This window comes from Dasypus novemcinctus, chromosome 17, assembly GCF_030445035.2.
Source record: "Dasypus novemcinctus isolate mDasNov1 chromosome 17, mDasNov1.1.hap2, whole genome shotgun sequence".
In the NCBI taxonomy this organism is placed as follows: Eukaryota; Metazoa; Chordata; class Mammalia; order Cingulata; family Dasypodidae; genus Dasypus; species Dasypus novemcinctus.
This window is the reverse complement of record NC_080689.1, coordinates 44,207,602-44,227,314: the sequence shown is the minus strand read 5'-3', so window position 1 is coordinate 44,227,314 and position 19,713 is coordinate 44,207,602. Positions and strand designations below refer to the sequence as shown.

The following is a 19,713-nucleotide window of genomic DNA, read 5'->3' as shown; positions in this document are numbered from 1 at the left end:
CCCTGTCTACTGGTGGGGATTGGCTTATACTGCTTCCTCAGCTTACAATTTGGCCTAATGCAGGGGAAGGCTCACTTAGGGCCAGTTAACAGAGGAACTATATACCCAAGCTTGGTTCATGGGTGGATCAGGTATTATCCAGGTGATGCTACCTGGAAATAACACATGCTTTGAAGATGGAGTAACATCTTTCAGGATGAAGAGTACTCTTTAAACCAATGGCAATCGTATGGTGCTGTATCTCCAACAGGTAGACAATTGGGCCTGTTCCAGTAGCCTCTTGGGGAATTTTTGCTTCCTGTGCCTGTGTCTTTAGGCTCTGTGGGTCTAGAGGTTCCAATTGATCTTTATTATTATGAGAAAGTAGGACTTTTGCCACATAACATGTCAGTGAGGAATACATTTGAAATATATATTCCCTTAAAGAGAGCTGGATATGTGCATTTGTTATTGGTAGAGTATTTCTCAGGAAAGTTTGTAAGGGAAGGAGTGGAATAGGATAGGAAAGGGGAAAGAATCAAACAAACAAGGATGTGAACTCAGGTGTGGTGGTTTGAGCTATATGTATCCTGGAAAAACATATCCTAATATTTAATCCATTTCTCTGGGTGTGAACCCAGCATAAGTAGGACCTTTTGGAGAGGTTACTTCAGTTAAGGTGTAGCCTAACCTCATTCAGGATGGGTCTTAATCCTATTACTGGAGTCTTATATAGGCAGAATGATATTCAGACAGAGAGAAAGCCAGATGCAGAATATCAACAGAACCCAGAAAAGAAGGGAGAGACCAGGAGATGCTGCCATGTACTTTTCCATGTGACAAGCCAAGGACCAAGGGTCACCAGCAGCCAGTCCCAGAAGGCCACAATCTTTGGGGAGAAAGCATCACCTTGATGATGCCTTGATTTGGACTTTCTTTTAGCCTCAAAACTGTGAGCTAAAACATTCCCATTGTTTAACCTAACCCATTTCATGGTATATATCAAGGAAACTAAAACATCAGGTAAAGTCTAACATTAGCTGTTGTTACAGTGGGGAAGACTCTTGAACATAGCCATACCACAGAGTTATTTCCCCTTGATTAGGGGAAATAAAGCTAGTGTTTTGTACCCCCTTATCAGTAAATCATTGGCTCTGGACTATAGGAGGTGAGGAGTGGGGTTGTGGGATTGTGGGATAGGCATAATTTTCCAGGTAAAGTGCCTACAGTCAGCTGAGTACAATTCTCTAGAGACGGGGGTATCTGTGAGCTGTTAATATAATATAATCTGTGAGCTGTCTCCAGTGGGAGAGGGGAACTTTTCTAGTAAAGTGGATCTGGGTGAGGCACCAAAGCAGTGTCTTCCTTAGTATCTTATGAAGGGTATGAGGATAGATTCTAGCTGCCTTTGCTGGGTCTATGTGGACATGGGTTAAGCTGTGAGTATTGGAAGACAAAGGGGCAGAAGGCTTCCCTGCCTTCTTTATAGTCATGGCCTGATGATTACAATTTAAGGGCTATGCTTATTAGGCTCTGAATGCATAGGGAATAGGACATTTATATGATAGAATAGTTACACTCCTCATCTTTCAGAGGCGTATCATCTTATAAGGGAGCTGTGTAGACTAATATAAGCTCCCCTAAAGAACAGATCTGTGATGTAAAATGTCCCAAACATAAAAATGGCAGGTTTGTTAATTACTGCCTACTGACTTCCATTCCAGATCCACCATTTCTATTGCGCCACTCAGGATAGTCATAAAGCCCTCCTGGATTGATGGCACTATCCCTTTCTCAGAACAAAATATCTTTCTCCTACCTTCTCTTACTTTGATCTTCGCTTACAGTTCACACACTAGTTAATTCTATTTTAGAGACTATCTTTCGTATATGTATTCCCTTGTTTTATCTCTGTCTCCTTCTTTCTTTCCCTTTGCCTGGTCATACTTTTATACCCCCTAGTCCCACTTCTAATACCACCAAAGGTACTTGTCAGGGAGCTCTGGAAATGGTTCTGACTTGAGGTCATTTTCAGAAGGTATATATTCATTAATAACACCTGTTATTTAGTGCCAAAACACTTTAGACAAGATTAATCATGGTTCTTGATCCATTCTACATTTGCTGTTATGTTTGTTTCCTCATTTTTAAAACAAACAAATACCATACAATGGATTGCCATAAACAATGGAAATTTATCGCCTCACAGTTTTGAGGCTAGACAAAGTCCAAATCAAGGCATCATCAAGGTGATGCTTTCTTCCAGGAGACTGGCATTCTGAGGCTGGCTGCTGGTGATGGTTGGTCCTTGGCTCCTCTGTCACAAAGCAATGCACATGGCAGACTCTCCTGGCCTCTCCCTTCTCTTCCAGGTTCTGTTTACTTTCAGCTTCTTGCTTCATATGGTTTTCTTTCTGTCTGAATTTCATTCTGTTTATAAAGAACTCCCATAATAGATTTAAAACCCATCCTGATTGAGTTGGGCCACATCTTAACTGAAATAACCTCATTAAAAGGAGATGCTTACAAAGAGTTTACACCCACAGGAATGAATTAAGTTTAAGAACATGCTTTTCTGGGGTACCTAGCTCAAAACTACCGCAGTTGTAAAAATTTAAATTCCTGTCCAGTTAATTTACTCTGCATATATTTGGAAAGTACCACCACTCTCAAGGATCTTGAGATGATATAACAGGGAATAGTCAAGGCAATTCACATTCTTTCTTCTTAGGCTCTGTATTCTTTTTCTTACTCTAATGACCTGGTCTGTGCTACATGGTTACACTTAAAAATTCTCCAGTTCTTCACCAACCTTAAGCACCCTGAGATATAAACTAATCTCAGCTCTCTTAGTTTTCCTTACCTGGGAAAAGTCTAATCACTTGGCTTACAAAGCTTACATTTAAAAAATGATACTTTGATCAACATAGTGATGTCAGCATCCCCTAGAAAAGTCTCCCTTCAGAATGAACTAATGAAAGGATCATTTCTACTTGCTTGGAACTCTGAAGGGGAATAAAGACTGGAGAAAAACTCTACAAACACTGAATTGAAGAAAAAGAAAAGTAATCTCCAAGACCATGTAGGAGATAATCTTCCCAGAACTGCCTTCTGCCTCACTCGGTCCTGAGCAGCTTGGGAGTTGCACAGAGACAGCACAAACCCAGTCCTTGCCGTGGATGTAGACGTAGAGCTACTCACAGCAGCAAGTTAGAACCCCATGCATATTCAGGCAAAGGGACTTGAGTCCTTAGAAACACAAGGCAGAACAAGCCAATGAGGAGTGTCATATATAAAAGAGCCTCCAGGGGGAGGGAGAGACTGGCAGAATTTTTGGCAAGAGGTGCACATACTCAGTCCAGTTTCTGTGGCTGGGCCACCTAAATGCAAAATGACTTTACCGGATTGGCCCCATCTGGGTATAAAGACAGGATTTCTTAACAGGGAAGAAACTGGTGGCAGAAGAGCCTCACAGGAAAAAAAAACTGGGGGTGGGGTGAACTGCTGAAGACATGGTGGGTACCATAACTGAAAAGTATAAGGAAAAGGGGCACTGAGTGAGGGAGAAAATTTAAATAATTTATAGCAGAAGCGGACAAAGAAGACGCAGCAAAGAGACACAGAGCAGACAACCGGAATGGGGGAGGAGGGGAAGGGGAGAGAAAGAAATAAAATAAATCTTTATAAATAAATAAATAAATAAATAAGTTATAGGAGCTGGGGAGAAAATTATGCACAAAAGCAAACAGAACAGATCAAGATTCCCAGAGAAAGAACAGAAGAAAGGAATCTTTCTCCTGGAGATAAAAATGACTGTGGTACACTAAAAATAGTACCGCATATCCGGGAAAAGAATTCTAATCAGAATGTCAAGAAATGAGAAAATTGGAACAAACAAAGGCTCCTCTAAAGGTCCAGAATAAGTTGGACCAAATGTTAAAGAAGAGCCTTTGCACAAAGCCAATCAACAGTAAAACCCTAGACAAGAGGGAGAGATAGACCTTCAGAGTTACCTCAAGATAATAAGATGTCTAGACATCAGCAAAAAATTATAAACCATACTAAGAAATGAGAAAATATGGGTCAGTCAAGGGAAGAAATTTAAAAATCAGGGAAGCAGACTTGGCCCAGTGGTTAGGGCATCCATCTACCACATGGGAGGTCCGTGGTTCAAACCCCGGGCCTCCTTGACCCGTGTGCAGCTGGCCCAACCGCAGTGCTGATGCGCGCAAGGAGTGCCGTGCCATGCAGGGGTGTCCCCGCGTAGGGGAGCCCCACGCGCAAGGAGTGTGCCCCGTAAGGAGAGCCACCCAGTGCGGAAGAAAGTTCAGCCTGCCCAAGAATGGTGCCGCACACACGGAGAACTGATACAACAAGATGACACAACAAAAAGAGACACAGATTCCCATACTGCTGACAATAACAGAAGCAGATAAAGAAGAACATGCAGTGAATAGACATAGAGAACAGACAACTGGGGTGGGGTGGGGTGGGGGAAGGGGAGAGAAATAAATAATAAATATATTTTTTTAAAAAAGTAAACATCAGAGGAGACACAGAATTTGGAAGAACTAACCAAAGCAATTAAAACATGTCTCCTAAATCAATTCAACGAGATGAAGGAAAATATGGATATAGATCTAAAGAATATTAAGAAGACAATGTGGGGGCATAAAGAAGAATTCGAAAGTTTAAAAAGAAACATAACAAATTATGGGGATAAAAGGCACAATAATGGAGATGAAAAAATACATTTGAGGAATACAACAGCAGATAGGAACAGGAATCAAAAACCACCAGCAATCTAGAAGACAGGACAATCAAAATCATACAGTCAGAAGAACAGGTAGAGAAAAGAATAGCAAGAATTGAGCAGTCTCTCAGGGATTTAAGTGAGAGCATGAAGTACACAAACATAGGCACCATGGGAGTTACAGAAGGAGAAGAGAAGGAAAAGGGCAGAAAGAATATTTGAGGAAATAATGGCCAAAATTTTTCCAACTCTTATGAAAGACATAAATATACTTGTCCAGAAGCAGAATGTACTCCAAATGAACCCTAATAGACCTTCTCAGAGGTGCATGCCTATCAGAATGTCAGATGCCAAAGATAAAGAGAAAATTCTGAAAGCAACAAGAGAAAAATGATTTGTGACATACAAGGGCTCTGTCATAAGACTGTGCCAATTTTTCATCAGAAAAATGGAGATGGGAAGGCAGTGGTATGATATATTTAAGGTACTGAAAGAGAAAAACTGCCAGCCCCAAATTCTTTATCCAGCAAAACTGTCCTTCAAAAATGGGGGAGGGTTTAAAATATTCACAGAATATTCACAGAACTCACAGAAACTAAGAGAGTTCATCAAGAATTACTAAAGGGAATTCTGCAGGTTGAAGGGAAAAGACAGAAGAGAGTGGACGGGGAAGTGGGAAGAAATGAAGATCTTCAGTAAGGGTAACTGAAAGGGTAAATGCAAAACCCAATAGTACTGTATCCTCAGTATACAACTCTACCCTTTAATTCCTGTAAGACTCAGATTACAATTGAGGGGGTGGATATGACTCAAGCAATTGGGCACTTGCCTCCCACATGGGAGGTCCTGTTTTCAGTTCCTAGTGCTTCCTAAAGAAGAAGAGCAGATACCTTAAGGAGCAGATGCCACAACTAGGAAGACACCACAATGACTAGTTGCTACAACCAGCAGACGCCACAGATGCTGCAACCAGCAGACACCATAACCAGCAGGGAGCACAAGTGGCTCAAGTGGTTGGGCACTTGCCTCCCACATGGGAACTCCTGGGTTTGGTTCCCATTGACTCCTAAAGAAGATGAGCAGACAATAAGCAGACAAATGAGGGAGACATCACAGGGTGGGGAGGGGAGGGGAGGTGTAGCAGTTTGATATGGTTATAAATTCCAGAAATAGATATTGGATTATGTTTGTAATCTGATCTGCACCTGGGCCTGATTGAGTTATGATTGGGCCACGTTTTAGGGCATTGAGTCCCCACCCCTTGGTGGGTGGGGATTCACAAATAAAAGGCATGGCAAAGGACAGAGTTGAGGGTTTCTATGTTGGAGTTTTGATGTTGGAGTTTGATGCTGAAGTCTTAAGCTGGAGCCCGTGGGAAAGAGACTGAGCCATTTGCCTGATAGTATACAGCTGACCTTGTAGAGAGAGGCAAAGCCTAGAGAACCTCATAGTCTACAGCTGACCTTGTGGAGGAACCAGAGGAGCTGAGCCCAGAGGAACCCAGAAAGCCTGAGCCCTCACAGACGTCAGCAGCCATCTCGCACCAACACGTGGAAATAGACCTTGGTGAGGAAGTAACTTATGCTTTACGACCTGGTAACTGTAAGCTCCTACTCCAAATAAATACCCTTTATAATGCCCAGCAGATTTCTGGTATTTTGCATCAGCACCTCCTTGGCTGACTAATACAGGAGGGAATAAAAAAAAGAATACAATTGAACAAGAAAAGGACATATTTCCTGATAATGAACATGCAAAATATATAGAGGTAATGTGGGACAGAAAAAACATAAAGAGGAGAAACAGGGATATGGAAGTAGAGATTGTATGCTATTAAAGCAAGGTTGGTGTCTTTTCAAATTAATAGGTTAGAAAGTTAGGTTGGCTAATATAAACCTCAGGGTAACCTTAAAGAAAGCATTTTAAAAATATGCAGGAAAGGATCAGCACTACAGAAAAGGAGGATGGAATAAAGAAAAAGTGAGGCAAGAAAAAGGATATGACATGTAAAAATCAAAGGACAGAATAACCGAAGTGTTGTCTTTACAGTAATAATAGTGAGTGTTAATGGATTAACTCCCCAGTCAAAAGGCACAGATTGACAAAATGGATAAAAATGCATGATTCAACTATATGTTGTTTACCAGAGTTTCAAAATAGGTTGACTGTGAAAGGATGGAAGATACATTCCATGCAAATAGTAATCAAAGAAAGAGTTGGGGTAACTATACTGATATTGAACAAAATAGACTTTAAGTCAAAAGCTGCTATAAGAGACAAAGAAGGACACTATGTATTAATAAAACAGGCAATCCACCAAGAATAAAAAACAATCATAAATATTTATGCACCTAACTATGATGCATCAAAACACACAAGGCAAACACTGTAAAACTGAAAAGAGAAATAGACACCTCTACAGATAATAGTTAGAGACTTCAATAAACCGTTCTCATCAATAGAACATCTAGAGAGAAGCAGACTTGGCCTAGTGGTTAGGGCGTCCATCTACCACATGGGAGGTCTGCGGTTGAAACTCCGGCCTCCTTGACCTGTGTGCAGCTAGCCCATGCGCAGTGCTGATGTGCGCAAGGAGTGCCGTGCCATGCAGGGGTGTCCCCGTATAGGGGAGCCCCACGTGCAAGGAGCGCGCCCTGTAAGGAGAGCTGCCCAGTGCGAAAGAAAGTGCAGCCTGCCCAGGAATGGTGCCCGAACATGGAGAGCTGACACAACAAAAAGAAACACAGATTCCTGTGCCGCTGACAACAACAGAAGCGGACAAAGAAGAACGCATAGCAAATGGACACAGAGAACACAACTGGCTGGGGGCGGGGGAGAAATTTTTTTGAAAAATAAAAAAGAATTAAAAAAAATAGAACATCTAGAAAGAAGGGCAATAAAGAAACAGGAAACTTGAATAAATATGATAAATGAACTAGACCTAACAGGCATATATAGAACATTGTACCACACAACAGCAGGGTGTACATTCTTCTCAAGTGTGCATGGACCATTCTCCAGCACATGTTGGGTTACAAAACATGTCTCAAATTTTTAAAAGATTAAAATTATACAAAGCACTTTCTCTGACCTTATGAAATGAACTGGAAATCTATATCAGGCAAAGAACTGGAAAATCCATAAATGTATGGAAGTTAAATAACACACTTCAAAAAAAAAAAGATTTATTTATTCCATCCCCCACCTCGTTGTTTGCACTCGCTGTCTGCTCTCTATGTCCATTTGCTGTGTGCTCTCTGTGTCTGCTCATCTTCTCTTTAGTAGGCAGTGGGAACCGAACCTGGACCATCTCCCATGTGGGAGAGAGGTGTTCAATTGCTTGAACCAGCTCAGCTCCCTCCTTTGTTGTGTCTCTCATTGTCTTTCCTCTTTGTGTCTCCTTGTTGTGTCATCATGTTGCACCAGCTCTCTGTCTTGCTTGTCTTCTCCAGGAGGCACTGGGAACTGAATCTGGGACCTCCCATGTGGTAGGTGGGAGCTCAATCACTTGAGCCACATCTGCTTTCCAAATAACACACTCTTATGTCATTAATGGGTGAAAGAAGAAATTACAAGGAAAATCAGTAAATATCTTGAGGTGAATGAAAATGAAAGTACAACATAAAAAAACTTAAGAGTTTTCATGAAGGCAGTGCTTAGAAGTAAATGTATAGCCCTAACCACTTAAATTAAAAAGAAGAGCTAAAAGCAAACCCCTAACTGAAACCTGGAGAAACTAGAGAGAGAACCGCAAATTAAACCCAAAGCAAGCGGAAGGGAAAAAATAATGAAGATTAGAGCAGAAATAAATGAAATTGAGGATGAAGAAACAATAGATAGCATTAACAAAGCCAAAAGTTGGTTCTTTGAAAAGAACAATAAAATTGACAAGTCCTTAGCTAGGCTAACAAAGAAAAGAAGAGAGAAGCAGCAAATAAAATCAGAAATAAGAGGGGGACATTACCATTGACCCTGAGGAAATAAAAAGGATAATAAGAGGATATTATGAACAGCTGTACTCCAAAGATTAGACCTACTAGAGGAAATGGACAAATTCCTAGAAACACAGGAACAACCTACACTGATTCTAGAAGAACCAGAAAATCTCAACAGACAAATTACAAAAAAGAGATTAAAACAGGCATCAAAAACCTCCCCCAAAAAGAAAAGCCCAAGACCAGATGGCTTCACAGGTAAATTCCACCAAGCATTCCAAGAATAATTAATATTTAATACCAATTCTGCTCATTAAACTCTTCTTAAAAACTGAGCAGGAGGGAACCCTAACTCATTCTATGAAACCAGCATCACCCTCATACCAAAGCCACATAAAGATACTACAAGAAAAGAAAATTACAGACCAGTTTCTCTTTTGAATAGAGATACAGAAATCCTCATCAAAAATGCTTGCAAATTGAATCCAGTGGCACTTTAAAAGAATTATGCACCATGATCAAGTAGGCTTTATCCCAGGTATGCAAGAGTGCTTCAGCATAAGAAAGTCAATGAACAAATCAAAGGGGAAACAAAACCACATGATAATCTCAATTGCATTTGACAAAATCCAGCATCCTCTCTTGATAAAAATACTTAGAAAACAGGAATAGAAGGAAACTTCCTTAACATGATAAAGGGTATATATGAAAAACTTATATCAAACATCTTACTCAGTGGTGAAAGACTGAAAGCTTTCCATTTAAGATTTAGAGCAAGAGAAGGATGCCTACTGGTCCCACTGTTATTCAACATTGTGCTGGAAGTTCTAGTCAGAACACTAGGTAATGGAAAAAAAAGAAAACATCCAGATTGGAAAGGAAGAAGTAAAACTTTCACTATTTGCTGATGACAAGGTCCTATATGTAGAAAGTCCCAAAAAATCTACAACAAAGCTCCTAGAGCTAATAACTGAATTCAGCAAGTTGGCAGGATACAAAATCAACATGCAAAATTAGTAGTGCTTCTTTACACTAGTAATGAGCAGTCTTAGGAGGAAATCAAGAAAAAGTTACATTTATAATAGCAACTAAAAGAATAAAATATTTAGGAATAAACTTAACCCCTATATCACACCATATTGAAAAAATTAACTCAAAATGAATCAAAGATCTAAATAGAGTTCTTCCAGGACTATCAACTCCTAGAAGAAAATGTAGGGAAGCATCTTTGGGATGTTTTGTTAGCCAGCGGTTTATTAGACTTTACTCCCAAAGCCCAAGCACCAAAGATAGATAAATGGGACCTCATCAAAATTATAAGCTTTTGCACATCAAAGGAATTTATCATGAAAATGAAAAGGCAACTTACTCAATGGGAAAAAGTATTTGGAAACCAAATATCTGATAAGTGTTTAATATCCAGAATATATAAAGAAATCCTACAACTCAACAAAAAAAGACAACCCAATTAACAAATGGGCGAAGGACTTTAATAGACATTTCTCTAAAAAGGATATAGAGTTAGCTAGAAAACACCTGAAAGATGCTCAACCTCATTAGCCATTAGGGAAATGCAAATCAAAACCACAGTGAGATACCATTTCAGACCCACTAGAATGGCTACTATTAAAAAAAAAAAAACAAAAACAGAAAATTACATGTGTTGGAGAGGATATGGAGAAATAGGAGCACTTATTTGTTGTTGGTGGGAAATGGTATAGCCACTGTGGAAGACAGTTTGAGAGTACCTCAGGGAGCTAAGTATAGAATTATCATATGACCTGGCAATCCCTCTACTAGGTATATATCCAAAAGAATTGAAATCAGGGATTGATACAGATATTTGAATACTGATGTTTATAGCAGCTTTGACATTATTCACAATTGCTGAAAGATGGAAGCACCACAAATGTCCATCAAGCAATGAATGGATAAATAAAAGTGGTATATACATACAACGGAATATTATTCAGCTGTAAAAAGGAATGAAGTCCTGATTCATGCAACAGCATGGATGAACCTTGAAGACCTGTTGAGTGAAACAAGCCAGACACAAAAGGACAAATTCAGGGAGCAGATGTGGCTCAAGTAATTGAGTGCCTGCTTCCCACATGGGAGGTCTCAGGTTTGATCCCTGGTGCCTCCTAAAACAAAAGCAAAACAACAAGCAAACAAATGAAACAACCAACTCAGGGGAGCTGGTGTGCCTCAGTAGTTGAACATCTGCTTTCTATATATGAGGTACTGGTTTCAATCTCCAGCCCCAGTACCTCAAAAAAAAAAAAGGGGGGGGAGGATAAATATTGTATGATATCACTGATATGAAATAATTAGAATAAGCAAAGTTATAGCGTTAGAATCTAGAATTCCAGGGGCTGGTTTGGAAGTAGGGATTGGGGAGTTAATGATTTTTACAGAATTTTTATTTAGGTTGATTATAAAGTTTTGGAAATGGATGGTGGTGATGGCAGCACAATATTGTGACTGTAATTAACAGCACTGAATTATATATGCGAATGTGGTTAAAAGGGAAAATTTAGGTGGTATATTTGTTATTAGAATAAAAATTAAAAGATAACACATAGGACTGTACAACACAGTGAACCCTATTATAAATGATGGGATTTTGTTAATATTAACAAAACAATTATAAAAATGTCAGAAAGAGACTTTAGGAAAACAAAAAGTGGATTATGCGGTGATTGGGTGAAAAAGCAGGGAGGAAGGTTCCCACGCTCATTTCCTGCATTCTCCAGGGTGTTTGATTACCTCCCTTTCCCCCAGGAAATCCCTGGAATCCCTCTGCTTTTCTTTTCCCTTCTTAACTCCAGGGCCAGTTCCATTTTGGGGAGGCTTGACCCTCTTTCTCCCTCAGGATATTTTTTCTATTAAATCAGAATCTTCTTTCCTACCATCCTTTTGGAAAATGATAAGGACCGCGCAATCTCAGTCCTGGACCTGGACCCTTCTCTCGGGTGGAACAGCATCTTTGGACAAATTAAAGCTGATGATGATGGCTTAAAATTAATGGTGCCAATAAGAGAAATAAATACTAAAATACTGGTATTCTCATTTTGCTCTGGTATTGCAGACACTACATAGACTAAAATAGTTACCTGTTTAGCCTCAGGAAAACTTGCGACAATATTTTGCCGAGAATTGTTTACTAAACAATTTGTACCCAGAAGCTGCTTTTTGATTTTAGGACCTCCTCTTTGCTGTCTACCCCAACAAACACCAAGAACTTTATTTTCTTTTATAAGAGTTTTCAGTGAAGAGATTTTTTTTTTTAAGATTTATTTATTTATTTAATTTCCCCCCCTCCCCTGGTTGTCTTTTCTTGGTGTCTATTTGCTGCGTTTGTTTCTTTGTCCGCTTCTGTTGTCGTCAGCGGCACGGGAAGTGTGGGCGGCGCCATTCCTGGGCAGGCTGCTCTTTCTTTTCACGCTGGGCGGCTTTCCTCACGGGCGCGCTCCTTGCGCGTGGGGCTCCCCCACGCGGGGGACACCCTTGCGTGGCACGGCACTCCTTGCGCGCATCAGCGCTGCGCATGGCCAGCTCCACACGGGTCAAGGAGGCCCGGGATTTGAACCGCGGACCTCCCATATGGTAGACGGACGCCCTAACCACTGGGCCAAAGTCCGTTTCCCAAGAGATATTTTTTGTAGGGGTTTTAGGATTTCATTTTAATGTTACTGGCATTTTGTTACATGTATACAGACACCAATATTATGTGATTGCTGTTATTCTGTAGCTATTAATTAAAAATATAACTAAAGCACATTTTCCGTATAATTAGTAATTAAAAGTTGTATCTTTAATCACACTCAAATGGTCTTTGCTTATGCTGATAGTTTCTAGGTGAAGTTACTAAATTTCAGGTGGTCCACATCAATTGTGTATGAAGATTGCACACTAAAGTATACCACATGAATTCTATTCAATTGAACCATCTTAAAAGAACCACTTCCTAATAGGCACAATTATGTGCTTTTTTCCTGTTGCTTCTTGTAAATCTCTAGCAAAATTTTAAAAAAGCAATGGGTGTCACACTTTCTTTTTACCTTTTAGTACAAATCTTTCCAAGATTCATCAGAAATTGTGAGCTGAATTTTGTTGTCATTACCTTTAAATAACATTCAAGCTAACATTTTAATAAGTACAGGGTTAAGAATCTAGATAAGTGAAGAGAACATTGAGACCCTCAATTATAAGAGAATTTTTGTTTATCTTGTAATTTTAAATCCCATCAATCTTTTCTGAAAAGTTTTAACCTTGTTTGTGGATTTTTTTAAATCTTGAGCTCTGCTTTGCCAAAATGTCTTCCCCCAAAAGCATGCATGCTCTGATTGGTTTTGTTTTTCTTGTTAACTCTTGGATATGCTTAATTACTCTTATATCACCAATTGCTTATTAGCTTGGCATTCTTACTGATCATAGAAAGATCAGTTCTACCTTGCTGAATTTTCAGATATTTCAGAATTTACCCACTCATGAAGAACTTTATAACATGTGCTTTATTGATTGGCTCTTTCTAGGCTGACGTTTTCTGAAGAAGTTGGGGATGTGATTTGTGATTATGGGGAGCAGGATACTTATAACAAATCCAAGTGCCTGGCTTTAGCTCAAATTATCTACAGTGAATGTGGCCTGCACAAGAAAGTTCTTCTTTGCCTGTGTAAACAGGGTCAAATTTATGGGGCCATGGAATACATACAACAATTCAAGGACTTCACTTCCGGTATGATGAAAAAGGCTGCTTATTCCTATACATTCAAATTAATTTTAAAATGACTTATTATTGCAGGTAATATTTTGAACGTGATTTATAAAATACATTTTACATATACTGATAAGTAGGAGATTTCTTTTGAGGTTTTTAATGAAAATAGTTCTAAACTGGAGCTGATTGACTTTCATGCTAGATATTCAGTTATATTATTATTATCATTTTTTAAAGATTTATTTTTTTAATTTCTCTCCCCTTCCCCCCCTCCCTCCAGTTGTCTGCTTTCTGTGTCCATTCGCTGTGTGTTCTTCTGTGTCCGCTTGCATTCTTGTCCGCAGAACCAGGAGTCTGTGTATCTTTTTGTTGCGTGATCTTGCTGTGTCAGCTGTCAGAAAAAACAACTCAGGGAAGCCAGTGTGGCTCAGTGATTCAGCACCAGCTTCCCACATACAAGGTCCCATGTTCAATACCCAGCCTCCATTACCTAAACAAACAAACAACCAAACAAAAATTTAGCAATTTAACACAAAGTTTAGAAATTTAAAAATACAAATCATAATTTTTGCTTACCTCAATGATTAATTAGTAGACTGAACCATATGAAATTGTCAAATGTCGGCAACTTCATATGGCTCATCTTATAGCTCGTTGAACTAGCCAATGTCTTCTTAAAATCATTTTAGAATTTCTAAATACTTTATATCTTTAGGAAAAAATAAGAAGCCCATTTTTGTTTGCAAGATATGGAAAGAAAGATATTACACTCACTAGAATTTGACCAGATATGGGCAACAAGATACATACAAGCATAAAATAGTATTAGATGGGACTTTAGAAATTACCACCACCACTTTTCAAATGCAAAAACTAAGATCCAGAGTAACTAGATGAAACTATGATTAGAATTCAGGTGTCTTGATTGCCAATGTAGTTCTTTTTTTTATTTTACCACAATTCTTTTCAATACAGTCTGTATTAGTTTGCCAGGCTGCTGTGACAAATATCACGCAATGGGTTTGGCTTAACAACTGGAATTTATTGTCTCATACTTTTAAAGACTAGAAGGCTTGCTTTCTTCCAGAGTAGGGAGTGTTCCATTGCTGGCTTGCCACAAGCCTTGGGATTCCTTGGCTTGAATCCCTGCCTCATGTCACATGTCAATATCCTCTCTTCTGGGTTCCTGCTGATTTTCTGCTTCTCTCTGTGGCTTTCTCTGATTCTGGCTTCCAGTTCCTTTCTCTCTATAAAGCCTCAATAGTCCAGACTAAGACCCAACCTCATTCAGTTGGACCACTAAAAATATCTTCAAGAGATCCTATTTACAATGGGTTCATACCCACAGGAATGTGGATTAAGATTAAGAACATGTCTAAACTACAGTACATAATTCAGTCTACTACACTGTCCGTGGATAAACTTTATTTTTCTCTCATACTCATTTGTTATAGACGTTTTCCTTCATTTGATTTTTGCTATGCTGTGCATGATTTTTTTGGTTGGGTTGGAGTTTGGGTTGGGGTGGGGTACAGAGGGGTTAGGAAGGATATTGGGTAAAGAAGTGTTGATTGGAAGGTATAGGCATTAGCAAAGTCCCAGTTTCTAGCTAATTTATCATATTAGGAGGTTGAGACATAGTTTTTCGTTTTCGCTTTCAGATGACCTGTTGCAACTAATAATGTTATGTCCCCAAACTGAACTAATTCAATGTCTCACTAAAGAATGGAATGGGAAACCACCATCTTTATCTTTTGGTCTTGCCATACTCCATCTGTTTTCTGTAGATATGAAAAAAGTTGGCATAAAGCTGCTTCAAGAAATGAATAAAGGTGGGAAAGGTAAGCAGAGTAAAATGTTTTTGTGGAAATAATAGCATTGGGTTCTTAAGAAGACCGAGATGAAAAAGGAAGTTGCTAGTTGCAATTGAAATACTTTGGCAACCTTGTGTATGAGGTTCAAGATTATTATGTGTGAGCTAATTCAGATTTTCCTAATAGTTCATGCTTGGTAAGTGTTAACTTTGGGAGTTTATAAATGTAAAGATTACCATATCAATAATAGTTTGTTGGGAATAGAATATATTTCTTGAGGGAATTAGAATAAAGAGATAATCTTTATGAAGCCTTAGAGAAATATCATAATTATAATTGCTAAGACTATTCTAAAAACCTTATATGTATTAATATGTATATATTTAGCAATATTTTATATGTATTTTCCATGTTATTTAGACATAAAACATATATTTTTTTATTCCTCAACAAAATATATGCGTATTTACGTATGATATTCACTCCGAACCTAATTCTGCAGTGGGGTCAGGAATATCTAATCAGAACTCACTTTTTCCTTTCACTAATTTAATGTAGTAACTTGAGCATACAACTTTATCTTAAATTATTGTTTGGGGTCAAGGAAAGAATGGATTATATGGTTTGTAAATTGTATGAAAACATATTTTGTAAAATAATTTTGTAATTTGAAATGATCACTACAGATATCAACTAAATATTTTATTTGATAGGAAAATAATAATCATGGTAGAAAGAAGATAATAGAAATGAGAATATTTGAGAAAGAGATACTCTTTCATGAAGTATCATAAGTAATGCAAGTAAGAGATAAGAAATGTTTCATGAATAGACATATCCCAAAGAGAGTCACTATAACTGATTTTCAAAATTAAGTAATATCTTAGATTTATTTGATAAACAAAATCCTTCTTTTCTTTCCTTTAGAAAGATATTTGTTAAAGAAGCACCATCATTAAGAAGTCTCAATCTAGATACAGGATGATGGGCTTACCAGAAAGTTCCTTAAGACCATGGGTTAGCACTACTAGGACTGAGAAAACTAGATCTGTAGGCCTTCAATTATTAGTTTCCAGTGGTGCCTTTTATCCTCTGTGACTAAGGCTGATTCTACTTCTTCACTTTCTGAGCTTCCTGCCACATAGACTTCAACATTGCTATCTTACCAAGAAGGAGATGAGTGGAAGAGTGTAGAATGTGAGAAATGGTAGAGGGTCATGAAGAGGTTAATGCTAAAGAAGGAGGAGAAGGAACATGAGCTGAATTAAGCATTCCAAATGTTATGTTATTAAACCTATGGGAATCAGGTGGAGTTGAGTAGTAAGAGGCTTGAAATGATGTCCTTTCTACTTGTGATGAATCTTTAAGTATAGATTATCAAAAAAGAATAAGTGCTATGCTAAATAATATGGTATTTTTTCTGCAGATGCAATTGAACATATTATCATAAATGATCCATTTTTCTGCCTAGAAAGGTGGCAAGAAATGGCAAATATATGTTTACAGATTGGCTTTGAAAAATTATCTGATGACATCATGTCCATTCTTCGATCTCGGGCGGGAGTCACAGAAATTTCTGAAGAGGATGATACAGTCAACTTAATGGAACATGTTTTTTGGTAGTTCCATATTTTCACCAGTTGAGGGAGCTTGTATAACATTTTATGTATGTTGGTGGGGTAAACTGGTCTTAGCATAACTAATTTATAAATAAATCTAGAAGATGAAGCCTTAGAAACAAATCACACTTTTTGTTATGATGACATTTCAATTTGTCCTTGATACATTTATACCATTGCTCCCTTCCTTTTTTTTTTTTTTTAAATATGGTCATTTCTTATATTCTTATATTGAGCCTTGATAAAATCCAAGAATACAATTTTATGTAAAACTGAGTATAGACATTTCTATCTAAGGATCTAAGCTAGTGTCCAGATACATTTCTCTCTGGTGATCTATTTGTTAACTAGAACTAAGGAAGGTGTAAAGTAGTATCCAGTCCATTATTCTGTCTTCCCAGGTATCAAATGCTACAAACCTGACTTTTCATAAGAAAAGCAGGATGTCATTCCAAGGTTGAACCTTCCCATGAGAACCTAAAGTTTAGTAACTTTGTACTAAAGGAAGTGACACCTGCTTTAGTATATACACATGGCAAAGGCTATACATTTCTACTAAAAAAGTTGGGAATCTTAACATGTTCTTGCATATAGAGGGGACCAGAATTTTTGATTACTGATTCAGTCTCTGTAGTTGTTATTGGTCTGTTGTTATATTTTATTTCTTTTTGAATCAGTATAGGTAGTTTGTGAATGTTTCTAGGAATTTGTCCATTTCATCTAGGTTATCTACAATTGTTCATAGTATCCTTTTTTTTTTTTAAGAGAGGTATTGGAGATTGAACACAGGACTTCATATATGGGAAGCAGGCACTTAACCACTTGAGCTACATCTGCTCCCCATAGTTCCTCTTATAATCCTTTTTATTTCTGTGGGTTGGAAGTAATGCACCCCCTTTCATTTTTTAAAAAAAGATTATTTACTTTATTTTTAAAAATTTACCCCCCTGCTCCCCCAGATGGTTCTCTCATCTGTCTGCTCATTGTTTGCTCAACCTCTCCAGGAGGCACCAGGAACTGAAACTGGAACCTCCCATATGGGAGGTGAGTGCCCAAAGGCCAGAGCTACATTCACTCCCTGTGGGCTGCAGTGTCTGCTGGCTTGTGTTATCTGTTCATTTAGCCATCTGCTCAGTGCAGTGGGTGTGGCGTTTAGGTCGTTGTGGCAGGTGTACATCTGCTTATCTTTAGGAGGCACCGGGACCTGAACCCAGGACCTCCTGTGTGGCAGGTGGGTGCCCAACTGGTTGAGCTACATCCACTTGCTCCCCTTTCTTTTTTTAAAATACATTTTTATTGAAGTATGTCATTCATACATGAATCATTTTTTGTTTTAGTTTTTCATGTCCTGTTTTTTCATTTGTCAGTTTTGTTAAAGATTTGTCCATTTTATTGATCTTTGCAAAGTACCAACTTTTGATTTTATTGGTTGATTTCTCTCTGTTGTTTTTTTTTGTGTGTGTGTGTGTTTATCTCTGCTGTAATCTTTGCTATTTCCTTACTTCTGCTCTCTTTGGATTTAGTTTGCTCTTCTCTTTCTAGTTCATTCAATTGTGTGGTTAGGCCTCTAATTTTAAATCTTTCTTCCTTGTAATGTAAACACAAATGGCTATAAATTTCCCTCTTAGCACTCCTTTTTCTGCATGCTGTAAGTTCTGGTATGCTGTGTTTTCATTTTAATTTGCCTCAAGATATTTCCTAATTTCTCCTATGATTTTTTCTTTGACCCATTGGTTGTTTAAGAGTGTGTTGTTTATTTTGTACATATTTGTGAATTTTCCAGTTCTCCCTCTGTTATTGAGTTCTTTCTTCATTCCATTGTGGTCATACAATTGTATGTTGTAAAATTTCAATATTTTAAAATTTACTGACACTTATTTTGTGACCTAACATACAGTCTATCATGGAGAATGACTCATGTGCACTAGAGAATATGTGTTCTGATGCTGTTGGGTGTATTCTGTATTTGCTTGTTAGGTCTACTTGGTTTATAGTATTGTTAAAATCTTCTATTTCCTTATTGACCTTCTGTCTAGATGTTAGCATTGATTCTTTAGGTACTGTAGTAGTTTGATACTGTTTATGAATTCCAAAAAAAATACTTGATTATGTTTGTAAACTGGTCTCTGCCTCTGGGCAAGATACCCTTTGATTGCATTAGATTCAGCTGAGATGACTTTGATTAAATTATGTTAAGATTTGGGTTTTGATTGGACTACTTCATAAGGATGACTCAGTTTGAGTCCCCACTCCCTTTGTGGGCTATATATATAACAGTTACTCAATCAAGGAGACACACAGAAGTAGATACACAGAGAAGATACACAGAGGAAGAGAGACAGCAGCTCCATAGACAAGGCAGAGGCCCCAGGAGGAGAGATGAGCCATTTGCCTGATAGTTTACCAGCTGACCTTGTGAAGAGAACAGAACAGCTGAACCCAGAAAAAAGCAAGCCCAGGAAAAAGAGACAAGCCCTGTGGCAGCCTACAGCTGGGAACGGAAGAAGCTGGGCCCACGGAGCATCAAGAGGGAAGGGGAAGGCTGAACCCTCACAGACATCGCTTGCCATCTTGTGTCAACATGTGGCAACAGACATTTGGTAAGGAAGTAACCTTGAGTTGGACTCTTTAGAGCCTTGTAACTGTAAGCTTTTACCCCAAATAAACACCCGTTATAAAAGCCAACAGATTTCTGGTACTTTGTATAGCACCCCTTTGGCTGATTAATACAGGTACTGATGATTTAAATCCTTTTTTAATGGATTATGTATGATTGATAGAAGGCTGTTATATGTCCATTTATAGAACTTAGGAAAAAAAAATGTGTCCATGAAAGACAGGAGGATGAAGTTGACATAGAAATCTGGGGAAAGCATAAAACAGCATTTGT

The 19,713-nt window shown here is 38.3% G+C and overlaps 1 protein-coding gene across 3 annotated transcripts in view; it reads left to right on the top strand.

Moving 5' to 3' along the window:
• The window catches only part of CLHC1 (clathrin heavy chain linker domain containing 1), a 67,864-nt gene extending 48,356 nt beyond the window's left edge, over positions 1 to 19,508 (top strand). For 2 of the 3 annotated variants that reach the window (XM_058278579.1, XM_058278576.2), the window contains 3 exons: positions 13,206 to 13,408; positions 15,052 to 15,231; positions 16,631 to 19,508. In XM_058278579.1, the coding sequence (XP_058134562.1) occupies positions 13,206 to 13,408; positions 15,052 to 15,231; positions 16,631 to 16,827 (580 nt within the window). In that variant the 3' untranslated portion in view covers positions 16,828 to 19,508. The remainder of the gene's footprint in view (positions 1 to 13,205; positions 13,409 to 15,051; positions 15,232 to 16,630) is intronic. The other variant, XM_058278577.2, reaches the window with a different exon arrangement.
• Positions 19,509 to 19,713: the final 205 nt, after the last annotated feature.